This window comes from Gigantopelta aegis, chromosome 2 (assembly GCF_016097555.1).
Source record: "Gigantopelta aegis isolate Gae_Host chromosome 2, Gae_host_genome, whole genome shotgun sequence".
In the NCBI taxonomy this organism is placed as follows: domain Eukaryota; kingdom Metazoa; phylum Mollusca; class Gastropoda; order Neomphalida; family Peltospiridae; genus Gigantopelta; species Gigantopelta aegis.
The window spans coordinates 17,197,051-17,219,020 of record NC_054700.1 but is presented as its reverse complement, the minus strand read 5'-3'; the positions used below and the strand labels follow the sequence as shown (position 1 = coordinate 17,219,020).

The window sequence follows — 21,970 nt, the reverse complement described above, 5'->3', positions numbered from 1 at the left end:
TTACGGTTACGTGCTTGGTGTCAGCTGTATGGTTAAAGGGACATTCCTGACTTTGCTGCAATTTTTAACATGTTATCGACTAAGAGAGACTTTTAACGGTCGTAATTACATATCAAATATAGTTTTCTACATAAAATATCAGTGGCTGTATATTTAATATGTATCTGATCGTTCTAATATTTGTACTAGGTTTTATTTCGTACGTACCAAATTTTTGAAGACAAAATCCAGTTTGAGCTTCTTACAAATATTAAGACAACCAGAAACACGTTGAATATACAGACACTGATATTCTAAACAAGAAAATATATTTATTATGTAAGGTTAATCGTAGAACTATTTTATTAGTCGGAAACATCTTACAATGCAGCAAACTCAGGAATATCCTTTTAAATTGGAAACCCGCTACAAGGGATCTTTTATATGCATAGACAGGATAGCACGGCCTTTGATATACCAGACCGGCCTCGGTAGCGTCGTGGTTAGGTCATCGGTCTACAGGCTGGTAGGTACTGGGTTCGGATCCCAGTCGAGGCATGGGATTTTTAATCCAGATACCGACTCCAAACCCTGAGTGAGTGCTCCGCAAGGCTCAATGGGTAGGTGTAAACCACTTGCACCGACCAGTGATCCATAACTGGTTCAACAAAGGCCATGGTTTGTGCTATCCTGCCTGTGGGAAGCGCAAATAAAAGATCCCTTGCTGCTAATCGGAAGAGTAGCCCATGAAGTGGCGACAGCGGGTTTCCTCTCAAAATCTGTGTGGTCCTTAACCATATGTCTGACGCCATATAACCGTAAATAAAATGTGTTGAGTGCGTCGTTAAATAAAACATTTCTTTCTTTCTTTTGATATACCAATCATGGTGCACTGGATGGAGCGATAAATAGCCCAATGGGCCAACCGACTGAAATCGATCCTAGACCGACTGCACTTCAAGGGAGCGCTTTACCCCTGGGATACATCCCGCCCCACGACTGCATTATTACTGAATCATAAGCATAAAAATTCAATTATCTAAAAATACCAAAAGAGTAGCATCGCGGGTTATGCACAAACCAATCGGAACCGACTTCGAGAAGCTGGTTTACGGGCTAGGAGACCGTATGTTGGCCACGTCCTGCGACGTCAACATCGACATTTACGTGTTCGCAGGTGCACGAATGTACAGGGATGGAACTTGGGGAAACTGGCGGCGAGTATGGTTCGGCGCCGAGTCTCGTTTTCTTCTACAGCGACGTGATGGACGACAACGTGTTTACAGACGCCGCAATGAACGTTTTGCCAACAACTGCGTCGCCCAAGTTGACATATTCGGTGGAGGGAGTGTTATGATGTGGGGAGCCAGCTCGTACACCGGCAGAAGTGACCTTGTGTCCGTACAAGGCAATCTGACGGCTGTACGCTTCCGGGATTAAATTCTTCGCCGTCATATGCTTCCCATTTTGGATCGACAAAGAACTTTCAGCAGGACAATGCCAGGCCGCATACGGCATGTGTAACAATGGATTTCCTACAGAATGAGAACATTAATGTGCTGCCATGGCCATCAAGATCGCCAGATCTCAACCCCATTGAACATCTATGGGACGAACTGCACAGACGTGTACGCCAGCGTGACCCGGAGCCTCGGACGCTTTCGCAACTATTGCATGCACTGCAGGAAGAATGGGCTAGGATTCCACGTGCCCGGATTCGGACTAATTCAGTCTATGCCAAGGAGATGTCGCGCAGTGGCCACACAAGGTACTGATTTCAGCGCCCTCGTGCGACGCTGTTTGGTGACAAAAACGCCTCCACTGTCGTCAGTCCATAGTAAGAACATTGTCACATACTCATGTCAAATTTTACTGTGATGCCTTCATAAATAACGAAATTATGCCACTTTTCTATTAAAGAGATAATTCCATGAATATTTCGCCTATGCGTTTATTTTTTCACAGAGTATATGTATGAAATAAAGTTAATCCCTCGTGGACGTAATTTCATTTTATGTACCGTGATATGCTGAACCTTTACAAACTACAATATTGATTATTACGCACTAAAACATTTTTTTTTTATTGTGCAATGTACATATATTATTTATGAAAGTAGAGTTTTCATGACCCAGCCTAATATTGTGTACTTTTTTTTTTTTTTTTAGGGCTTTTATGTTGAACCCTGGAGAATAAACCATCAATATCGACTACCGTGTTTTGTTGATGCTGTAACAGGTATACGTATGCGAATGTGAATGTGTATTCATGTATCGGGTTCCCCCCCCCCCCCCCCCCCCCCAACAAAAAGAACAAAAACAAAAACAAAACAACAACTATATCATCTTCACTGACTAATAACTTGAAAATTACTTACACAAGGATAATACAATTTAGCATCTAATACCATACGAGTATTGCCCATTTGTGGTAACGTTTTCAAGGACCGGCCTCGGTGACGTTGTGGTAGGCCGACCGGCCTCGGTGGCGTCGTGGCAGGCCATCGGTCTACAGGCTGGTAGGTACTGGGTTCGGATCCCAGTCGAGGCATGGGATTTTTAATCCAGATACCGACTCCAAACCCTGAGTGAGTGCTCCGCAAGGCTCAATGGGTAGGTGTAAACCACTTGCACCGACCAGTGATCCATAACTGGTTCAACAAAGGCCATGGTTTGTGCTATCCTGCCTGTGGGAAGCGCAAATAAAAGATCCTTTGCTGCCTGTCGAAAAAAGACTAGCCTATGTGGCGACAGCGGGTTTCCTCTTCAAAACAGTGTCAAAATGACCATATGTTTGACGTCCAATAGCCGATGATAAGATAAAAAATCAATGTGCTCTAGTGGCGTCGTTAAATAAAACAAACTTTACTCTTTTTTTTTTCGTGGTGGGCCATCGGTCTACAGGCTGGTAGGTACTGGGTTCGGATCCCAGTCGAGGCATGATATTTTTAATCCAGATACCGACTCCAAACCCTGAGTGAGTGCTCCGCAAGGCTCAATGGGTAGGTGTAAACCACTTGCACCGACTGACCAGTGATCCATAACTGGTTCAACAAAGGCCATGGTTTGTACTATCCTGCCTGTGGGAAGCGCAAATAAAAGATCCCTTGCTGCTAATCGGAAAGAGTAGCCCATGTAGTGGCGACAGCGGGTTTCCTCTCAAAATCTGTGCGGTCCTTACCCATATGTCTGACGCCATATAACCGTAAATAAAATGTGTTGAGTGCGTCGTTAAATAAAACATTTCTTTCTTTCGTTTTCAAGGATGTAGGATGAACGGGTAGTGCACGTCTGGTGCACAAATTATACGTACCCCGGTGTTTTATTGTGACGACGCCTATTACTCGAATACCACCTATTACTCGAATACCACCTATTACTCGAATACCACCTGTCACACGCAGGTAGGCGGTCGGATTTAGTTTGAGTTTTACTGGATGTGGCAGGATTTAGGCAGGATGTTAAAGTTTTTGTTTAACGACGCCACTAGAGCACATCTATTTATTAATCATAGACTATTGCATGTCAAACGTTTGGTAATTTTGACATAGTGTTAGAGAGGAAACCCGCTACGGTTTTTCATTAGTAGCAAGGGATATTTTATATGCACCAACCGACACAGGACAGCACATACCACGGTATTTGATATAGTCATGGTGCACTGGCTGGAACGAGAAATGGCCCAATGGGTCCAGCGTCGGTTGAGTGCTTGCTTGAGGTAGCTGCGTCGCAGGATCGAACCACCTCGGTGGATCCATTCAACTGATTGGGATTTGTCTTGTTCCAGCCAATGCACCACAACTGGTCAAAGGCCGTGGTATGTGCTTTCCTGTCTATGGATAAGTGCATATAAACGATCCCTTTCTGCATTAAGAAGAATGCAGCGGATTTCCTCTGATTACTACTACGTGTCAGAATGACCAAATGTTTGACATCCAATAGCCGATGATTAATTAATCAATGTGCTCTACTGGTGGTGTTAAACACAAAAACTGGGCAGTCTGCTAGTACATATTACTGTAAGATTTTTCGAAATGGTGTTTAGTGAGGGTGACAAAGCTTGTTTTACTTCTAAAAACAGATGGAAAGAAAGAAATGTTTTATTTAATGACGCACTCAACACATTTTATTTACGGTTATATAGCGTCAGACATATGGTTAAGGACCACACAGATTTTGAGAGGAAACCCGCTGTCGCCACTTCATGGGCTACTCTTTCCGATTAGCAGCAAGGGATCTTTTATTTGCGCTTCCCACAGGCAGGATATCACAAACCACGTTCATCATCACTTTAAGTAATTGGGTGTCTCAAACTTGAATCGGCTTTCTGGCATTACCTTTTTTTTCTGAGATGTGATTTTAATTCTATCATTATTTAAAGGGCATTAAACCTAAATGCTTGAAGTATTTATCACAATTGCGTAATACTCGTTCAACATCGTTTGAAAAATATTATTGTCCTGTATCTATAGACAGCTATATGGAATATTACCGACACTGCAAGAATACAATACATGTACTTTTTCTAACCACACTACAATCTGGTGATAAAACTTATTAATTAAATAATACTGGGGTGTGTATCTAAATCTGAACTTTTAAATTCCTTTTAAAAAATCTGTTTTAAAGGTGACTATAATGGATTTATTTCACTATATTGTGATTAGTCGGGTGTTTTTGGGTGCATGCTTGACAATGTACTTGGAAATGGGTTAGGTGCCGCTTTTTTACTGGTAGGATCAGACTACCAACTGTCACGACGGAGTTGGCCAACTCGCCGATCTCACTGTGCAGTTGCAGTTGGTATTCTGGACGCCCTTACAATTCGATACTCGTCGTATACAACTCCTACGACTTGTTAGTTGTTAATCTGAGCACACCCGTCGGAAGTGTGTGTGTGTGTGTGTGTGTGTGTGTGTGTGTGTGTGTGTGTGTGTGTGTGTGTGTGTGTGTGTGTGTGTGTGTTTGTGTGTGTCAGGGGCGTAGGCTAGGCTGAAGCAAATGGTCCGCTTTAAGAACTAAAACATACAGGTTTATACATATGGAGTTTCTGGTGGTGCAAAAACAAAATAGAAAAAGGATCCACTTGGTTCATATGGATCGGGGGGAGTGGGATTACAACGCTACTGTCGAGTTGGCCAACTCCGTTATGACAGTTGATAGTGTGAATTTAGCATAAGTTACATTACCTCCCTAAAAACATTAATCATGCATCCGACCCTGTATGTTGTTTTTTTAGGGATCCAAATTCTTTCATTTAAAAACAGAAAGAAAAAACCCAACTAAACCAACAACAAAAAACAAGAAGTAACAATGCTACTATTGTTGTGTTAAAGCACTGTTCGTAGTTCATAACTGGAATATTTGTTCCGAGTTGCTATTGTTAACCAAATTGCCTTTGCTCGGTGATGACGTTGTTTGTGTCTCATGTTTACACCTACATGCCAGTGTATTCACGCGTAATGTTTTCGACCGTCCGGCGCAGCGATTTAGCGAATACCAGTCATAGAAGTTTATTATTAAACAGATGGTTCAATCAAACGGATATTTCCAAACATATGTTGCAGTTATGAGCCCAGAAATAATTGGATGAGTTGGTACTAGTAAGCAAAATCAATAAAATGTATTCTTTTTTTTATTAACAAGAGTTTATAGGGATGAAAATAGACATTTTTGAAAGGGGGTTCCTTTATATACGGAATTAGTGAATTTTATGGCTAGTAATGTTTTTTGACAAACTGCAGAGCGAAAAAAAGAAAATAAACCCATTGCCAAATAAGGGTCCCCGAACACCACGCCCATTTATGTCCAAAGAATGTATGTCAATATAGTAGCGAAAATTAAGACTACCGGCCTCGGTGGTGCTGTGGTTAATCCATCGGACATAAGGCTGGTGGATATTGGGTTCGCAGCCCGGTACCGGCTCCCACCCAGAGCGAATTTTAACGAATCAATGGATAGGTGTAAGGCCACTACACCGACTTAACTCTCTATATATATCTGTCTATCTCTCTCACTCACTCACTCACTCACTCTCACTCACTCACCCACCCACCCACCAACTAACCCACTGTCCTGGACAGACAGCCTAGATAGATGAGGTGTTTACCCAGGACAGCGTTTTTGAACCTTAATTGGATATAAGTACGAAAACAAGATGAAATGAATGAATGAATTAAGACTCCCAGCAGTATCTACTATCAGAAGTGGTTGCAGGGGCGGGGGGGGGGGGGGGGTGTTCTATTGGGAGGTGAAACATCCACAGAGGGCACCTACAATATTCAAATGAACACTAACATGTATTATACCGAGGATTTCCAAGATACTTTGGAGTTAGAGGAGAGTGGGTGCGCACCCACCCCTCTGTATCCGCGCCTGACTACATCAAATAAGACAGACTACATTACAGCTTACTTACAACTTCTTGCTTAAATTATCAGTTAGCCAAATCCAGTATAATTTTTGGTCATCCTTGTGCTTGATTTAACTCAGGCGGTGGGCCCGTTGGGCTATTTCTCGTTCCAACCAGTGCAGCACCACTGGTATATCAAAGACCGGGTTATGTACTATCCTGTCTGTAGGATGGTGCATATAAAAGATCCCTTGCTACTAATGAAAAAAACGTAGCGGGTTTGAAATCCAATAGCCGATGATTAATAAATCAATGTGCTCTAGTGGTGTCATTAAACAAAACAAATTTTAACAAACATTTTTAACCGACTGTGGGATGGTGCATAAAAAGATTCATTGCTACTGGAAAAATGCAAATGATTTTCTCTCTAAGACGATAACAAAATTACCAAATGTTTGACATCCAATAGCCGATGATTAATAAATCAATGTGCCCTAGTGGTGTTGTAAAACAAAACAACCTTTATTTCAAAGAAGACAGACTATGTAAACAATTTTAGACGTCAAATTACGCCTCGCTCACAACTTCTTGCTTAAATTATGAGCTTGTCAAATCCAGAATAAGTTCCGGTCATCCGTGTGTTTAATTTGACTCAAAATGTATCTTGTGTGAAACAGTTACGGCAGATTGCAGAGTTGAACATTGTCTGGGTATATAATAACGAAAACCAATTACGTCATCATCATTACGAGATAAGTACCTTTCATTGATCAAACACGGATTTAAGCTGGGTAAGTGGTCCTTTTATGGCCCATTAATAACAATGGTTCGCCGACTACACAAAAAGGGTTAACGTCGGCTGCGCCGTGTTTACAGTTTCCAAATCAGTCATTCTGGTACTCCCTCCGCCCCCCCCCCCGTTCCTCCCCCCTCCCCACCCCCCACCCCCCATACGATATGGACAGTTAAAGAGCCCTCCACTCGTGGTTTTGTTCAACCGACCTCGGTGTAGTCGTGGCTAAGCCATCGGATAGAAGACTGGTAGGCACTGGGTTCGCAGCCCTTTAGAGGCTCCCGGCCAGAGCGAGTTTTAACGACTTAAGACCACTAACCACTAACCCACTGTCCTGGACAGACAGCCCAGATAGCTGAGGTATGTGTCCAGAAAAGCGTGCTTGAACCTTAATTGGACAGACAGACAGACCATCTACCACTGAGAAATAATTACACAAAGAGAGAGACACAGGCAAAGAGAGAGAGAGAAAAAAAAAAAAAAAGAGAGAGAGAGAGAGAGAGAGAGAGAGAGAGAGAGAGAGAGAGAGAGAGAGGAGAGAGGGGAAGAGAGAGAGAGAGAGAGGAGAGAGAGAGAGAGAGAGAGAGAGAAGAGAGAGGAGAGGGGAGAGAGAGAGAGAGAGAGAGAGAGAGAGAGAGAGAAGAGAGAGAGAGAGGAGAAGAGAGAGAGAGAGAGAGGGGGAGAGAGAGAGAGGAGAGAGGAGAGAAGAGAGAGAGAGAGAGAGAGAGAGAGAGAGAGAGAGAGAGAGAGAGAGAGAGAGAGAGAGAGGGGGAGAGAGAGAGAGAGAGAGAGAGAGAGGAGGCAGAGCCAGGGGAGAGGGGATGAGGAGAGAGGGGGGGGAGAGAGGAGAGAGAGGAGAGGAGAGAGAGGAGAGAGGAGAGAGAGGAGGGGAGAGAGAGAGAGAGAGGGGAGAGAGGAGAGGAGAAGAGAGACGAGAGAGAGAGAGGCGAGGGAGAGAGGAGAGGAGAGAGAGAGAGAGGTATGAGAGAGAGGAAGGAAGGAGATAAGAGTCCCGGGGAGGGGGATAGGTGAGGAGAGGAAAGAGGGAGAGAAGGAGAGAGTGATGGAGATAGAGAGAGAGAGGAGAGAGAGAGAGAGAGAGAGAGAGAGAGAGAGAGAGAACATATACTTGGCATATAGTTGAAGTCTGAAGACGTTTTATAAACATGTCTACGACCCAGGGTGATTGTGCATTAAACAGAAAATAAGTTTACTTCAGAACCCTAAAGTTGGTATTAAATTCAAGCTACTAATCTAAAAACAAAAGTGGAGCTACTTCTTTAACGGATAACTCATTAACGTTCAGGGACTTTTTAAAATTTTAAAAAACTTTAGCCTCAAGCCTTTACCAGAGAAAAGAAGGGAAAAGGAATAAATGGAGGGAAAATCGACAAACTTTGCTAAAGATTTATAAGTAGGGTCCGGGACCCAGAAAAGACGATACAGGGAAGAGGAAGCACAGGAGAAGGGGGGAGAGGAAAGTGGGGTGGGAAACGGGGTGGAAGGGAATCGGGGGGGGGGGGGGGGGGGGGGAGCTGATTTTTTGCCCGAATTCTCGAAAGTATCCGGAGGAAAGGAAACAACATTTTATTCATACTTAGGATCACTACCAAACAGCTATATAATGTTTGCAAACGAATCACTACGCAGTTTTATATGCATAGCAAATAATATTGTGAGTAGAATGATGGCAATACATGGTAAAAAGGTTTCAGGCAAGCTCATTTTGCCCGAATATCTCTAGATTTTTTGTCCGAATTCGAGGAATTGCTCGAGCCCTGGGTACAGTTGCCCCCCGCCCCCACCCTTGCCCCTGTCCCGTTTGCTTATGGGAATTGTGTGTCTGTGTGTGTGTGTGTGTGTGTGTGTGTGTGTGTGTGTGTTGTGTGTGTGCGTGCGCGCGCGCCATTTATTTCAATCTCTAATGATGATATATAATTTACTTTCGTGTTTATATCCAATATATTAGCACGAAAGTTAGTAATATATATATATATATATATATATCATCGTTAACACATCCGAAACCTTGTCCTAGAAACGCAATACGTGATATTGGTATAGCGGCATAGGAGACGGAACGTTTCAAATTAGAACGTAAACTAATACAGAGAATACAAGTGATGTTAATCATAAAAATTCAAAAGCCTTACCTTTTACACCTATATGTAGTTTAGTATTATAAAAGCATCTTAATAAACCCATAAAAAAACAAGCAGGTAAACTTACCTGGAAGCCGAAACAACAATGTAACTGTGACGGCACATCAAAAATTTGCCAAGCAAAATAACATCCACTTATTGCGTATAGGGGAAAAAAATCAATATCCCGCACAAATCCAGATGAATTGAAACATACTGTCACCACACTTTAGTGTCTTTCTGTTTATTTCTGTCACTACTGAATTAACGCCCCGTCGATATATTCGCAACAAAATGTTTTCAAAAATCAACGGGACGCGAAACCGCAGCCCGAAATCGGAGTAAGCAAAAATTGTTTAAATCATAAACAACACCCCCTGCCATCCAAAGAATGTCATCGAACCACAATGACTGGGAAAGGGAAAAGCTATCCGCCGTGACCTCTGACCTAGCGGGCCAGGTGACAGGAGAAAGTATGCATCGTGTTGGGCGATCAGGTAAAAACAATGACCGATTGCTGTTGTGTGACGGGTGTGACGGGTCCGCCGGGGTACCCCCCGCGTGCTTCCTAGATACTGGCCACCCGTATAACGGTGTCATCTTTCGGCTAATCGGCGCCGATTGTCACCCGTCCCAGGTCACGCACGGGGTCACATACCTCAAACAGACGCGACAAAGAAACAACCATTTCACTTTCTTTTATAGAAAAAGAAAGGGGAAGGTGTAGAGAGAGGACAGAGAGAGAGAGAAAAAAAATGGAGGAAAAAGATTTTTGGAGGGGAAAAAAAAGAAGAAAAAGTATATTTTAAGTGCTAGGATTTTGTTTTGTTTTGTTCAATGACATATGAGCATTAGAGCACATTGATTTATTAATTATCGGCTATTGGAATAGAATAGAATAGAATAGAATAGAATAGAATAGAATAGATGTTTAACGACACCCCAGCACGAAAAAATACATCGGAGAAAGGAGTATTGGGTATCAAACTGGTAAATGCAAAAAGTAAATGTGCAGCTATTAGATGTCAACCATTTGGGTAAAGAAACATATAGTCTTAGAAGTTAAGTTTTGTTTTGTTTAAAACGACACCACTAGAGGATAGAAGATTGATTAATTATCGGCTATTGGATGTTAACCATTTGGTCATTTTGAAAGGAATAGGTAATTTTAGAGAAAAAAAAAGCGAAACAAAGGGTTTCATTAGTAGTAAAGGTTCTTTTATATGCACCATCCCACAGATAGGAGAGCTAAGTAGAAAGGGTGTCGAAGGAATCAGTCCCTTCAATTATTTAATTAATTAACTGATTCATTCTCCCGTCCGTCCGGGGATCTATCCGGAAAGGCTTCAAAACGAGTCGGGAGGAGACATAGCCCAGTGGTAAAAAGCGCTCGCTTGATGCGCAAGTCGGTTTGGTAGTCAAAGGCTGTGGGTATGTTGCTATCCTCTCTGTTGGATGGTGGCATAAAAGATCCCTTGCTGCTAATCGGGGAAGAAGTAGCCCAGGATGAAGGGCGACAGCGGGGTTTTCTCTCTCGATATCTGTGTGGGGGCTTAACCATATGTCCGACGGAGGTATAACCGTAAATAAAATGTGTTTGAGGGGAACGTCGTTAAATAAAAACTTTCCTTCCTTCCTTCATCGACGTGTCAAAAAAAAACATCACTTAGATCTTTGATTTCTTTAATAAAAAAAGAAAGAGGGGGAAGAAGTAAAAAACTGAGATATTTCAGAAGAAAAATAGAGAAAATACAATATTTAACTACTAAACATACTCGATTAATCATTCTTCATTTCATCTATCCGTCCTTCTGTCGCTCCACCCCGTCATGGTAATTCATCGAGGTCATCCCATCCATCACTGTATTATGGGTACCAGTGGGGAGACTGGCAGTCCCGATAGGTTCGGGAATGGGGTGGTAGAGAACTAAAATCTAATGGTAGTAATTTTACATACAGCCAATTAACCTTTCAAAGCAGAAGCAATACTCGTACAATGGGGTGGGATCTGTAATGGTTTGAAGCGCTCGCCTGATGCGCGATGGCGAGCGATCTAGGATCGATCTCCGTTGATGGGGGCCCATTGTGCTATTTGTCGCTAGCTCCGCCAGTGCTTCACAACAAATGTAATATCGGCCGTGGTGTGTTCTATCCTGTCTGTTGGATGGTATATATGTGTGTGAGAGAGAGAGAGAGAGAGAGAGAGAGAGAGAGAGAGAGAGAGAGAGAGAGAGAGAGAGAGAGAGAGAGAGAGAGAGAGAGAGAGAGAGAGAGAGAGAGAGAGAGAAGAGAGAAAGTGAGAGGATGAAGAGAGAGAGAGAGAGAGAGAGAGAGAGAGAGAGAGAGAGAGAGAGAGAGAGAGAGAGAGAGAGAGAGTGAGTGTGAGAGAGTAAGTGTGAGAAAGTGTGAGTATGAGTATGTGAGTGTGAGTGTGAGTGTGAGTGTGTGAGAGAGAGAGAGAGAGAGAGAGAGAGAGAGAGAGAGAGAGAGAGAGAGAGAGAGAGAGAGAGAGAGAGAGAGAGAGAGAGAGAGAGAGAGAGAGAGAGAGAGTGTGTGTGTGTGTGTGAGAGAGAGTGTGAGAGAGAGTGAGAGAGAGAGAGTGTGAGAACAACGACGACCTTAAACTTGTATTTAAATGTAGGAAAAAAACAGTCTAGTTATTTTAGGACACTTTAATAACAATCAAATATTAGCATGTCACGAAAAAGAACAATCTATGAGGAAACAACACGTAAAATAATTAATCCTTAATAGAACTGAAGAAAGAATACTAGAAAATGGAAAATGACTAGAGTTGTTTTCCCCACAACAAAGCACAAACCTCAGCATGTCATTGAGGTGTAATTCAACTCGGGTTTGTTTTCCTTGTTTGCGGTGGAACGTAGCCCAGTGGTAAAGCGTTCGCTTGATGCGTGGTCGGTCTAGGATCGATCCCGTCGGTGGGCCCAGTGCACCACTACTGGTATATCAAAGGCCGTGGTATGTACTACCCTGTCTGTGGGATGGTGCATATAAAATAACTCTTGCTGCTAATCAAAAAGAGTAGCCCATGAAGTGGCGACAGCGGGTTTTCTCGCTCTAACTGTTTGGTCCTTAACCATATGTCTGGCGCCATATAACCGTAAATAAAATGTGTTGAGTGCGTGGTTAAACACAAAGAAATATCTGCAGACATTTACACACAAAAACACTAGTGGGCGTGTATATGTTATTATGTGTGTGTATGTTTGTGTATCTGATTGATTGTGTGTGTGTGTGTGTGTGTGTGTGTGTGTGTGTGTGTGTGTGTGTGTGTGATTATGTGTGTGATTATGTGTGTTTGTGTGTGTGTGTGTGATTATGTGTGTGTTTTTGTGTATGTGATTATGTATTTGTGTGTGTCTGATTATGATTGAGTGTGTATATGTTTGAGAGAGTACGTGTGAGCTGGTCTCTGTCTGTCTGTCTGTCTGTCTGTCTGTCTGTCTCTCTCTCTCTCTCTCTCTCTCTCTCTCTCTCTCTCTCTCTCTCTCTCTCTCTCTCTCTCTCCTCTCTCTCTCTCTGTGTGTGTGTGTGTGTGTGATAATATTTTTGTGTGTGATATATATATATATATATATATGTGATATATATATATATATATATATGTGTGTGTGTGTGTGTGTGTGTGTGTGTTTGTGTGTGTGTATGTATGTGTGTGTGTGTGTGTATGTGTGTGTGTGATTATGTATTTGTGTGTGCGTGTGTGTCTGGTTATGTGCGTGTGTTTGTGTCTGGTTATGTGCGTGTGTGTCTGGTTATGTGCGTGTGTTTGTGTCTGGTTATGTGCGTGTGTGTCTGGTTATGTGTGTATGTGTGTTTGTGTCTGATTATCCACATACACCATGTACCGCCTTCTTGTATCTCTGGTATTTCCCAGTAAGTATTTTCAATTACCGCTCGCCGTATGAGGCATTACCCTAATGAAAACGTAACCCTTTTTCCTGTTGGGCTGTACCTATGTGTACAAGTCCGCTCTAACGCTGTTGACTTTAAATGCACACTCTGTTAAAGAGCGCTTGTTCTTCTTTTCACCCCAAAACAGTTCTTGAGAATGTTTTTGTTGTCCTTCGGGATAAACCCGCAGTCTTCAAACTTCAATAGCTTGTTTATCCCCGACCGCAAGCTTGATTATCCTTTCTCAACACAAAACTGACAATGTTTGATCGCCATATACTGAGGGGGTTAATAGAGAATGTTAGGGAAAATAAACAATAGGTGTGCATTGCAAAATATTTACAACGTGACCCGAAGATCGGTACGGGTCGGCTGTTCACGTCACTTTAATTTTCAAGTATGTTGTCAAAACATTTAAAGCCACAGTGTCGGGATTTGGAAAATTTAACACTGAGACGCACAGAATAGACATTCTAATTTTAGTTTTTTGGGGGTATCTTTATAGCATTTCGCCAGCTTCTGGTGCGCCGATATACGCAACCTGTAGATCGTTATATTCCGCATATGGACAATTACATTCAGCGTATCGCTAATATTTATAGATTTTTTTATATTTTAATTTCTGATAAATGATTATTTTATTTACTTCAAATTATTAGGGACGCCGGCGCAGATCCATGAAAATAATTTAAAGGGAGGTATGGTCTAAGGGAGAAAAATAGCATGGACCAAATCGTGAAATGATGTTTTTTAAAAGCCAGAAAAAAAGAAACAGTCTGATGGAAAGTTCATGGTCCTATTACAACATTATATGAAATTAACAGTTTAATAACTTAGCGTATTCATATTTTCCTGTGTCATGTCCATAAAAGCTCAATATGTGACTATTTATATAAGTTCAAGATGTGATCATTTGACGCACGCCAAAATTTTAAGCATAATATGTTTTCGTAAGTTCCGTTTAGAAATGCAATCAAACTTCGATAACTCGAAACTGAAGGAGTCAGACACAAAGTTCGAGTTTTAGGCAGTTTTCGAGTATTCAAAATTGAATATTGCAAACTCACAACTAAAAATACAAGTAACTTGAACAACGTGGTGTCATACTACACATGCTACTGAATTGGCGGGATGTGTGATAACTTAATTAAATTAATTAATTATAGGTTCCTTTTGTGTCAAACACGTGATAATTCTGACTTATTATAGTCTTAGAGGAAACCCGCTACATTCTTATAAAAGCAACAAGGAGTCTTTTATATGAACTCCGACCACCATTTTTTTTTAAAGCGTTAAATTTCAGTGTTTTGTTTAACGACATCACTAGAGCACATTGATGTGATAATTAACGACTATTGGACGTCAAACATTTGGTGATTTTGACATTTAGTCTCAGAGAAGACACCCGCTATATTTTCCTATTAGTAGCAAGGTATCTTTTATACGCACCATCCCACAGATATAATAGCACACACAGCGGGTTTTGATATACCAGTCGTGGTGCACTGGCTGAAACGAGAAATAGCCCGATGAGCCCACCAACGGGGATCGATCCCAGACCAATCACGCATCAGGCTACAACCCAACCTGTGAACTGTTACAAAGACAGCCAGTGCACAACGATTGATATATAAAAGTCCGTGGTATGTGCTGTCGTGCCATTGTGATGGTGCATATAAAAGATCCCTTGCTACTAACGGAAAAATATAGCAGGTTTTCTCTCTAAGACTGTCGACTTTACCAAATGTTTGACATCCAATAGTCGATGATTAATAAATTAATATGCTCAATTGGTGTCGTTAAACAAAACAAAAAATCTGTTTCACAAAGACAGAATAGCACATTACTACGATGGAGCACTGATGGGGACGAGGAAAAACTCAGTCAGAAAGTGGGTCCATTGAGGGGTTTCGAACCACAGACCAAAGCACACCAGGCGCTCGCCTGAGGTAACTGCGTCGTAGGATCGAACCACCTCAGAGGACCCATATTCTGATTCGGTTTTTCCCGTCTCAACCATTGCTTCACTGTTCACAGATGGTATATCAAAAGTCGTGGTATGTGCTGTGCTGTATGTAAGAAAGTAGGCCTACATAATTATGAAAGAGCTAATAGAAAAAATGTAGCATGGGCCTAATTCACAAAGATCTCTTAGGCTTTGTTAGACAACAGAGCATCCTCTTTGCAAGCTTTTTGCATTGCACTGCGAGATCGCAAAGTTGCGAGAGTTGAGTGAATTAGGCCCCAGGTTTCCTCGGAAGATGTGTTGAGTGCGTCGTTAAATAAAACACTTCTTTCTTTCTTTTCCTCGGAAGACGAGTCACATGTCTACCATAATGTTTGACTTCCAATACCCGATGACTAATAAATGAATGTGCTCTAGTTGTGTCATTAAACAAAGCACGTCCCAGCAACGGCACGGGACAATTTGTGAGGCCAGAAAGGATGCATGCATGTCTGTCTGTCTGTCTGTATGTGTGTATGTATAAACACACACATATGTATATGTATATGTATATGTATATGTGTATGTGTATGTGTATGTGTATGTGTATGTGTATGTGTATGTGTATGTGTATGTGTATATGTATATGTATATGACATAAGAACTTTATAGTATCTATTAAGTTGCTGTTTATTGATCGAGATGTTAGCTATTAATTTTAATATTGAATCTTACATGTTCGTCATTAATCACCCGAATATGAAGTACAGTGGCCACCGTGGTTAAACGTACAAGGAAAACACTCTTTCCATAAATATTCCATCAGACGAGTTTGGTGGGGGTGGGGGGGGGGGGGGGGGGGGGGGGAGAGGAGAGAAGCACACCGTATTAAACATTTCATACGTATGGGTGAGACGGGGGATTCAAAGATTTGCATGCTGTTATGGAAAGGTATGCTATAATTATGCTAAATATATACTTTGTGTATGGTTCCCTTGTACCAACAGCCGGTTGACCAAGTAATATTCTCTCATTGATTAAAGGCATATTGTCACAGACCACTGACCTATTTAATGGTCTAACAAAGTATTACCTAAACAAAAATAATTTGATTTGTCCCTAAATGTACTTTATTCAACCATCTTCATAACCACCATACTCCATTTATTAATGAGATTTTGTAAAAATAATTGAATTATGGCAACGGTCCATAATTCAAAAACCTAAAATTGCCGAGAGGGTTGACATGGATTTCACTCCATCATGGTTCAGTTAAGGTGATGCAATAGATTTGGTTTTCAACAATTAATGTAATTTTTATTTATTATCCCTTTTTAGAGAAATAAGGTCCTTAAATCCGTGACAGTATGCCTTTAATGTAGCCCTGGTAAAAGATTTGTAGTGCATGAAGCGAAACATTGGCGTTTATAGCAGTAAAAACTTGGCCTGTCGCCGAGTACAAGCAGCAGCTGTGTCACCAGCACACATGACATTAGTATTCTGTCGAATGTGTTTGCGTTGCAGGATAGAACCACCTCGGTGCATCCATTCAGCTGATTTTTTTTCAACCAGTGCACTACAACTGGTCAAAGGCCGTGATATGTGCTTTCCTGTCTGTGGGAAAGTGCATATAAAAGATCCCTTGCTGCATTGGGAAACATGTAGCGGGTTTCCTCTGATGACAAAGTGTCAGCATTACCACATGTTTGACATCCAATAGCCGATGATTAATTAATCAATGTGTTCTAGTGGTGTCGTTAAACAAAACAAACTTTTTGAAACACTTTGGTTTGATGACATGAATCATTTCTGAGGTGCGCAACAGTCGGCGACATGTTGTAGTTTTGGTAAAACATTTGCGTGGCTTACCTGTGCGTTTTTTTGGTCAAGAACATTTAGTTTTCGGGGCATGATGATGGCTATTGAAAGCTTATGAAATGTAATTATGTAAAGGAATAGTCATATTTATTTGACGGAATATAATAAGAACCAATACAGCACAAATTCCCTTGTTTTCTTCGGGATACAATTAAAATTTTGAATAAAAGTCAGTATCTATCTGTGATATTTGTATTTTTGCACGGTTCTTTATACTGTGTTTTTGTTTAAATTTTGAATTTTTGTTGATCATCGGTTGATGTTTTGCATCTGCCATAGTTTGGCACCCAGTGGCCGATGTGTTTTTCGTGCTGGGGTGTCCTTGAATTTTTATATTGATGTTGATCATCACTTTATTTGTTTGCATTACCATAGTTTGACACCCAATAGCCGATGTATTTTTCGTGCTGGGGTGTCGTTAAACATTCATTCATTCATTCATTCATTCATGCATTGTGTTATAGTTAACAGCAATAAGCTGCCAAAGATGTAAGAAACCAATTTCGAGAAGATTCATTTAATATAAATCCGATCGACAAAACCGTTAACCGTGATCAAGACCATATCGCTACACAATGCAGAGTCGAATGGGTATTTGGCAAAATGGAGGTTGATTCCATGGATCTCTATATGATCTCGTCAATAGGAGGACAGCCACTCTCGAGTAGATCCTTTACTTGACAATGCATCCTTTACAAAGAGAACTGCCACTCCAAGACTAGTTTATTAAATCAACACAGGCATAGAGCTCATTGGAATAAATACAGCTATAATGGCATGCACTGATGAATCACTATCAAAACAGTGATGATATCCGATGTTCGCGAAAGGTGACCATATCCTGCCCCACCGATGGCACTCGTCGGGAGTAGGTTACTTCCACCTCAGTGTAAACACATATTTAAAAGTAAAGTAAAGTTTGTTTTATTTAACGACGCCACTAGAGCACATTGATTTTTTTATCTTATCATCGGCTATTGGACGTCAAACATATGGTCATTCTGACACTGTTTTTTTAGAGGAAACCCGCTGTCGCCACATAGGCTACTCTTTTTACGACAGGCAGCAAGGGATCTTTTATTTGCGCTTCCCACAGGCAGGATAGCACAAACCATGGCCTTTGTTGAACCAGTTATGGATCACTGGTCGGTGCAAGTGGTTTACACCTACCCATTGAGCCTTGCGGAGCACTCACTCAGGGTTTGGAGTCGGTATCTGGATTAAAAATCCCATGCCTCGACTGGGATCCGAACCCAGTTCCTACCAGCCTGTAGACCGATGGCCTGCCACGACGCCACCGAGGCCGGTTAAAACACATATTTAATGCCTGTAAATACTTTATTTATGGCATATTTAAATGTTAAACATTTAATGTATATTCTACGTTTGCACTTTACGATAACCATTATGTCAGTTCCGTGATGTATCATTCGTCATTACCATAACGGAAAAGCGTGATACGGTACTGATGTTACAGAACTGACAATACGATATAGAAACTCCATTATTTAATAAACAATGCACAGTTGTGTATGTACTATTTTAAAATGCCAGATCAAACAAACCGTTCCTTGTTACACATTTATAAGATCATTTGATGGCTAAATTCAGAGAATCTATTGCGATTCTGCGGCATAAGTATTGATCTTAAAGGGACATACCCTAGTTTCAGCCCGTGAAACTGCACACTAACTTTAGTTAATCTACAAACCTGTAACACATTTGGATACGGTTACAATTCAGCGAAACATGAGTCTGTGACTTTGACATGGTGAAATACCCTCTAAAAATAAACTAAAACTTGACTCCATAACTGTTACTTCTCAGAAGCACGTGCGTTTTTAAAAATATAAGAAATGCCTTTTGTGATATTAAAATCACCAGGATGACCAAAACCACTCCAAATGTACGGAAATGGATAATCTAAACAATAAAATCTAAGTAAAGTGTGATTTCAGTCATCAAAAACGGCTCTAATAGTCAAAACTATGTCTTAGTGTTTAAAAACTAGGGTATGTGCCTTTAAATGAGTATACTCATCACACAGTAAATTAACAAAGATTTCTTATTCATCCTTGTGATCTTGACTGTAGTGCTCGTGAAATTGCAGAAACAACTTTCAAATGACCACGTGCTAACCTTGACCGGCCTCGGTGGCGTAGTGGTTAAGCCATCGGACTACAGACTGGTAGATTACAGGTTTCGCAACTCGGTACCGTCTCCAACACAGAGCGAGTTCTTAAAGGGACATTCCTGAGTTTGCTGCATTGTAAGATGTTTCCGACTAATAAAATATTTCTACGATTAAAATTAATATTTATAAGAAGACCAAACTGGATTCTGTCTTCAAATAATTTCGTACGTACGAAAAAATAATATTTTAGGAAATAAAATGAAATTTAACCTAGTAACGATCAGAAACACGTTTAATATACAGCCACTAATATAGTATGCAGAAAAATATATTTGATATGAAATTACAATGGTTAAAAAGTCTCTGTTAGTGGAGAACATCTTAAAAATTGCAGCAAACTCAGGAATGTCCTTTTAAGGGCTCAGTGGGTAGGTGTAAGGCCACTACACTCTCTTCTCTTCTCTCTCACTGACAACTAAACCCAACTAACAACTAACCCACTGTCCTGGACAGATAGCTGAGGTGTGTGTGTGTGTGTGTGTGTGTGTGTGTGTGTGTGTGTGTGTGTGTGTGTGTGTGTGTGTGTGCAGGACAGCGTGCTTGAACCTTAATTGGATATAAGCACGAAAATAAGTTGAAACGGAAATGAGATGAATAGGAACCTTGAGTAAATCAGTTTACCGACGACTGACGTCACAGACGTTAAAGGGACAGACCCTAGTTTCAACCCGTGAAAATTAAAACTAAGTATATTTAATCTACACACCTGTAACATATTTGGATCCAGTTGCAATTGAGTGAAACACGAGTCTGTGACTTTGAAATGGTGAAGTACCCTCTAAAATAGACTAAAACTCGACTCCATAACTGTTACTTCTCAGACGCACGTGCGTTTTTAAAAATATGATAAATGCATTTTGTGATATTAAAAACACCAGGAAGACCAAATTTACGGAAATTGATAATCTAAATCATAAAATCTAAGTAAGGTATGATTTCAGTTATCAAAAATGGTATAATAGTAAAACATTTGCCTTAGTGTTTAAAAACTAGGGAATGTCCCTTTAACAGCGCTTTACGGTAATGACATGAATCTTGGCGACACGTACACATACACGTTAATATTTTTTTTTAGTAAATGAAATCCACGTTTGCATTCATTCAGTGATATGAAGGGAATGACTTATAAGAATATGAATGATTGACTTATTTGTCCATTATCGACCCATATCAATAATTAGCCTGTTGCTATTTATATCTATCGCGAGCCTGCATATTATGGCGACATGGGTCATTTTACAGGTATTGGTAAGCGATATAGCATCAATAAGATATGTTTCCTCATTGTGCTTATATCTAATTAAGGTTCAAGCACGCTGTCCTGGGCACACACCTCAGCTATCTGGGTTGTCTGTCCAGGACAGTGGGTTAGTTGTTATTTGTTAGTGAGAGAGAGAAAGAAGAGGATGTAGTGGTCTTACACCTACCCATCGAGTCGTTAAAACTCGCTCTGGGTGGGAGCCGGTAGTTGGCTGCGAACCCTGTACCTAGACAGCCCTATGTCCGATGGCTTAACAACGACGCCACCGAGGCCGGTACAGCATCATGTATGGAACGATGATTTTATATTGTTAGTGACCATTTAGTTACAAATCATTCAGGGACAAACTAGAATAGAATAGATGTTTAACGACACCCCAGCACGAAAAATACATCGGCTATTGGGACAGAAAGAAATGTTTTATTTAGCGACGCACTCAACACATTTTATTTACGGTTATATGGCGTCAGACATATGGTTAATGACCACACAGATTTTGAGAGGAAACCCGCTGCGCTTCCCACAGGCAGGATAGCAATAACCATGGCCTTTGTTGAACCAGTTATGGATCACTGGTCGGTGCAAGTGGTTTACACCTACCCATTGAGCCTTGCGGAGCATTCACTCAGGGTTTGGAGTCGGTATCTGGATTAAAATTCCCATGCCTCGACTGGGATCCGAACCCAGTACCTACCAGCCTGTAGACCGATGACCTAACCACGACGCCACCGAGGCCGGTCGGCTATTGGGACAGAAAGAAAGAAATGTTTTATTTAACGACGCACTCAACACATTTTATTTACGGTTATATGGCGTCATACATATGGTTAAGGACCATACAGATTTTGAGAGGAAACCCGCTGTCGCCACTACATGGGCTACTCTTCCGATTAGCAGCAAGGGATCTTTTATTTGCGCTTCCCACAGGCAGGATAGCACAAACCATGGCCTTTGTTGAACCAGTTATGGATCACTGGTCGGTGCAAGTGGTTTACACCTATCCATTGAGCCTTGCGGAGCACTCACTCAGGGTTTGGAGTCGGTATCTGGATTAAAAATCCCATGCCTCGACCGGGATCCGAACCCAGTACCTACCAACCTGTAGACCGATGGCCTGCCACGACGCCACCGAGGCCGGTCTCTATTGGGACAGATGCAAGATTGTTCTAGGGCGGGTATGCACCTACAGTATTAAAAAAAACCCCACAGGCATGGGTTTCGGGGCTTGAACACCACTCATGCTTGACTCATGCCCCCTCCCCCTAAAAACATAAGTTGACACAGTACTACTCCCACCCCCTCCATCACAATGTTCTGCACACTCGCATGAAAGTACAATACCAACTAACATGCATTACTTATCTGGCAGGGGCGGGACGTAGCCCAGTGGTAGAGCGCTCGCTCCATGCGCGGTCGGTCTGGGATCGATCCCCGTCGGTGGACCCATTGGGTTATTTCTCGTTCCAGCCAGTGCACCACGACTGGTATATCAAAGGCCGTGGTATGTACTACC

The 21,970-nt window shown here is 41.5% G+C and overlaps 1 protein-coding gene across 2 annotated transcripts in view; it reads right to left on the bottom strand.

Moving 5' to 3' along the window:
- LOC121382218 overlaps positions 1-21,970 on the bottom strand; it is a 75,622-nt gene that overhangs the window by 37,582 nt on the left and 16,070 nt on the right. The window contains exon 1 of one of the 2 annotated variants that reach the window (XM_041511747.1): positions 9,353-9,613. The exons of the other annotated variant lie outside the window; for it this stretch is intronic. Coding sequence (XP_041367681.1) covers positions 9,353-9,390 — 38 coding nt within the window. The 5' untranslated portion in view covers positions 9,391-9,613. Of the gene's footprint in view, positions 1-9,352; positions 9,614-21,970 lie in introns of those variants that run through there. 2 annotated transcript variants of the gene reach the window in all.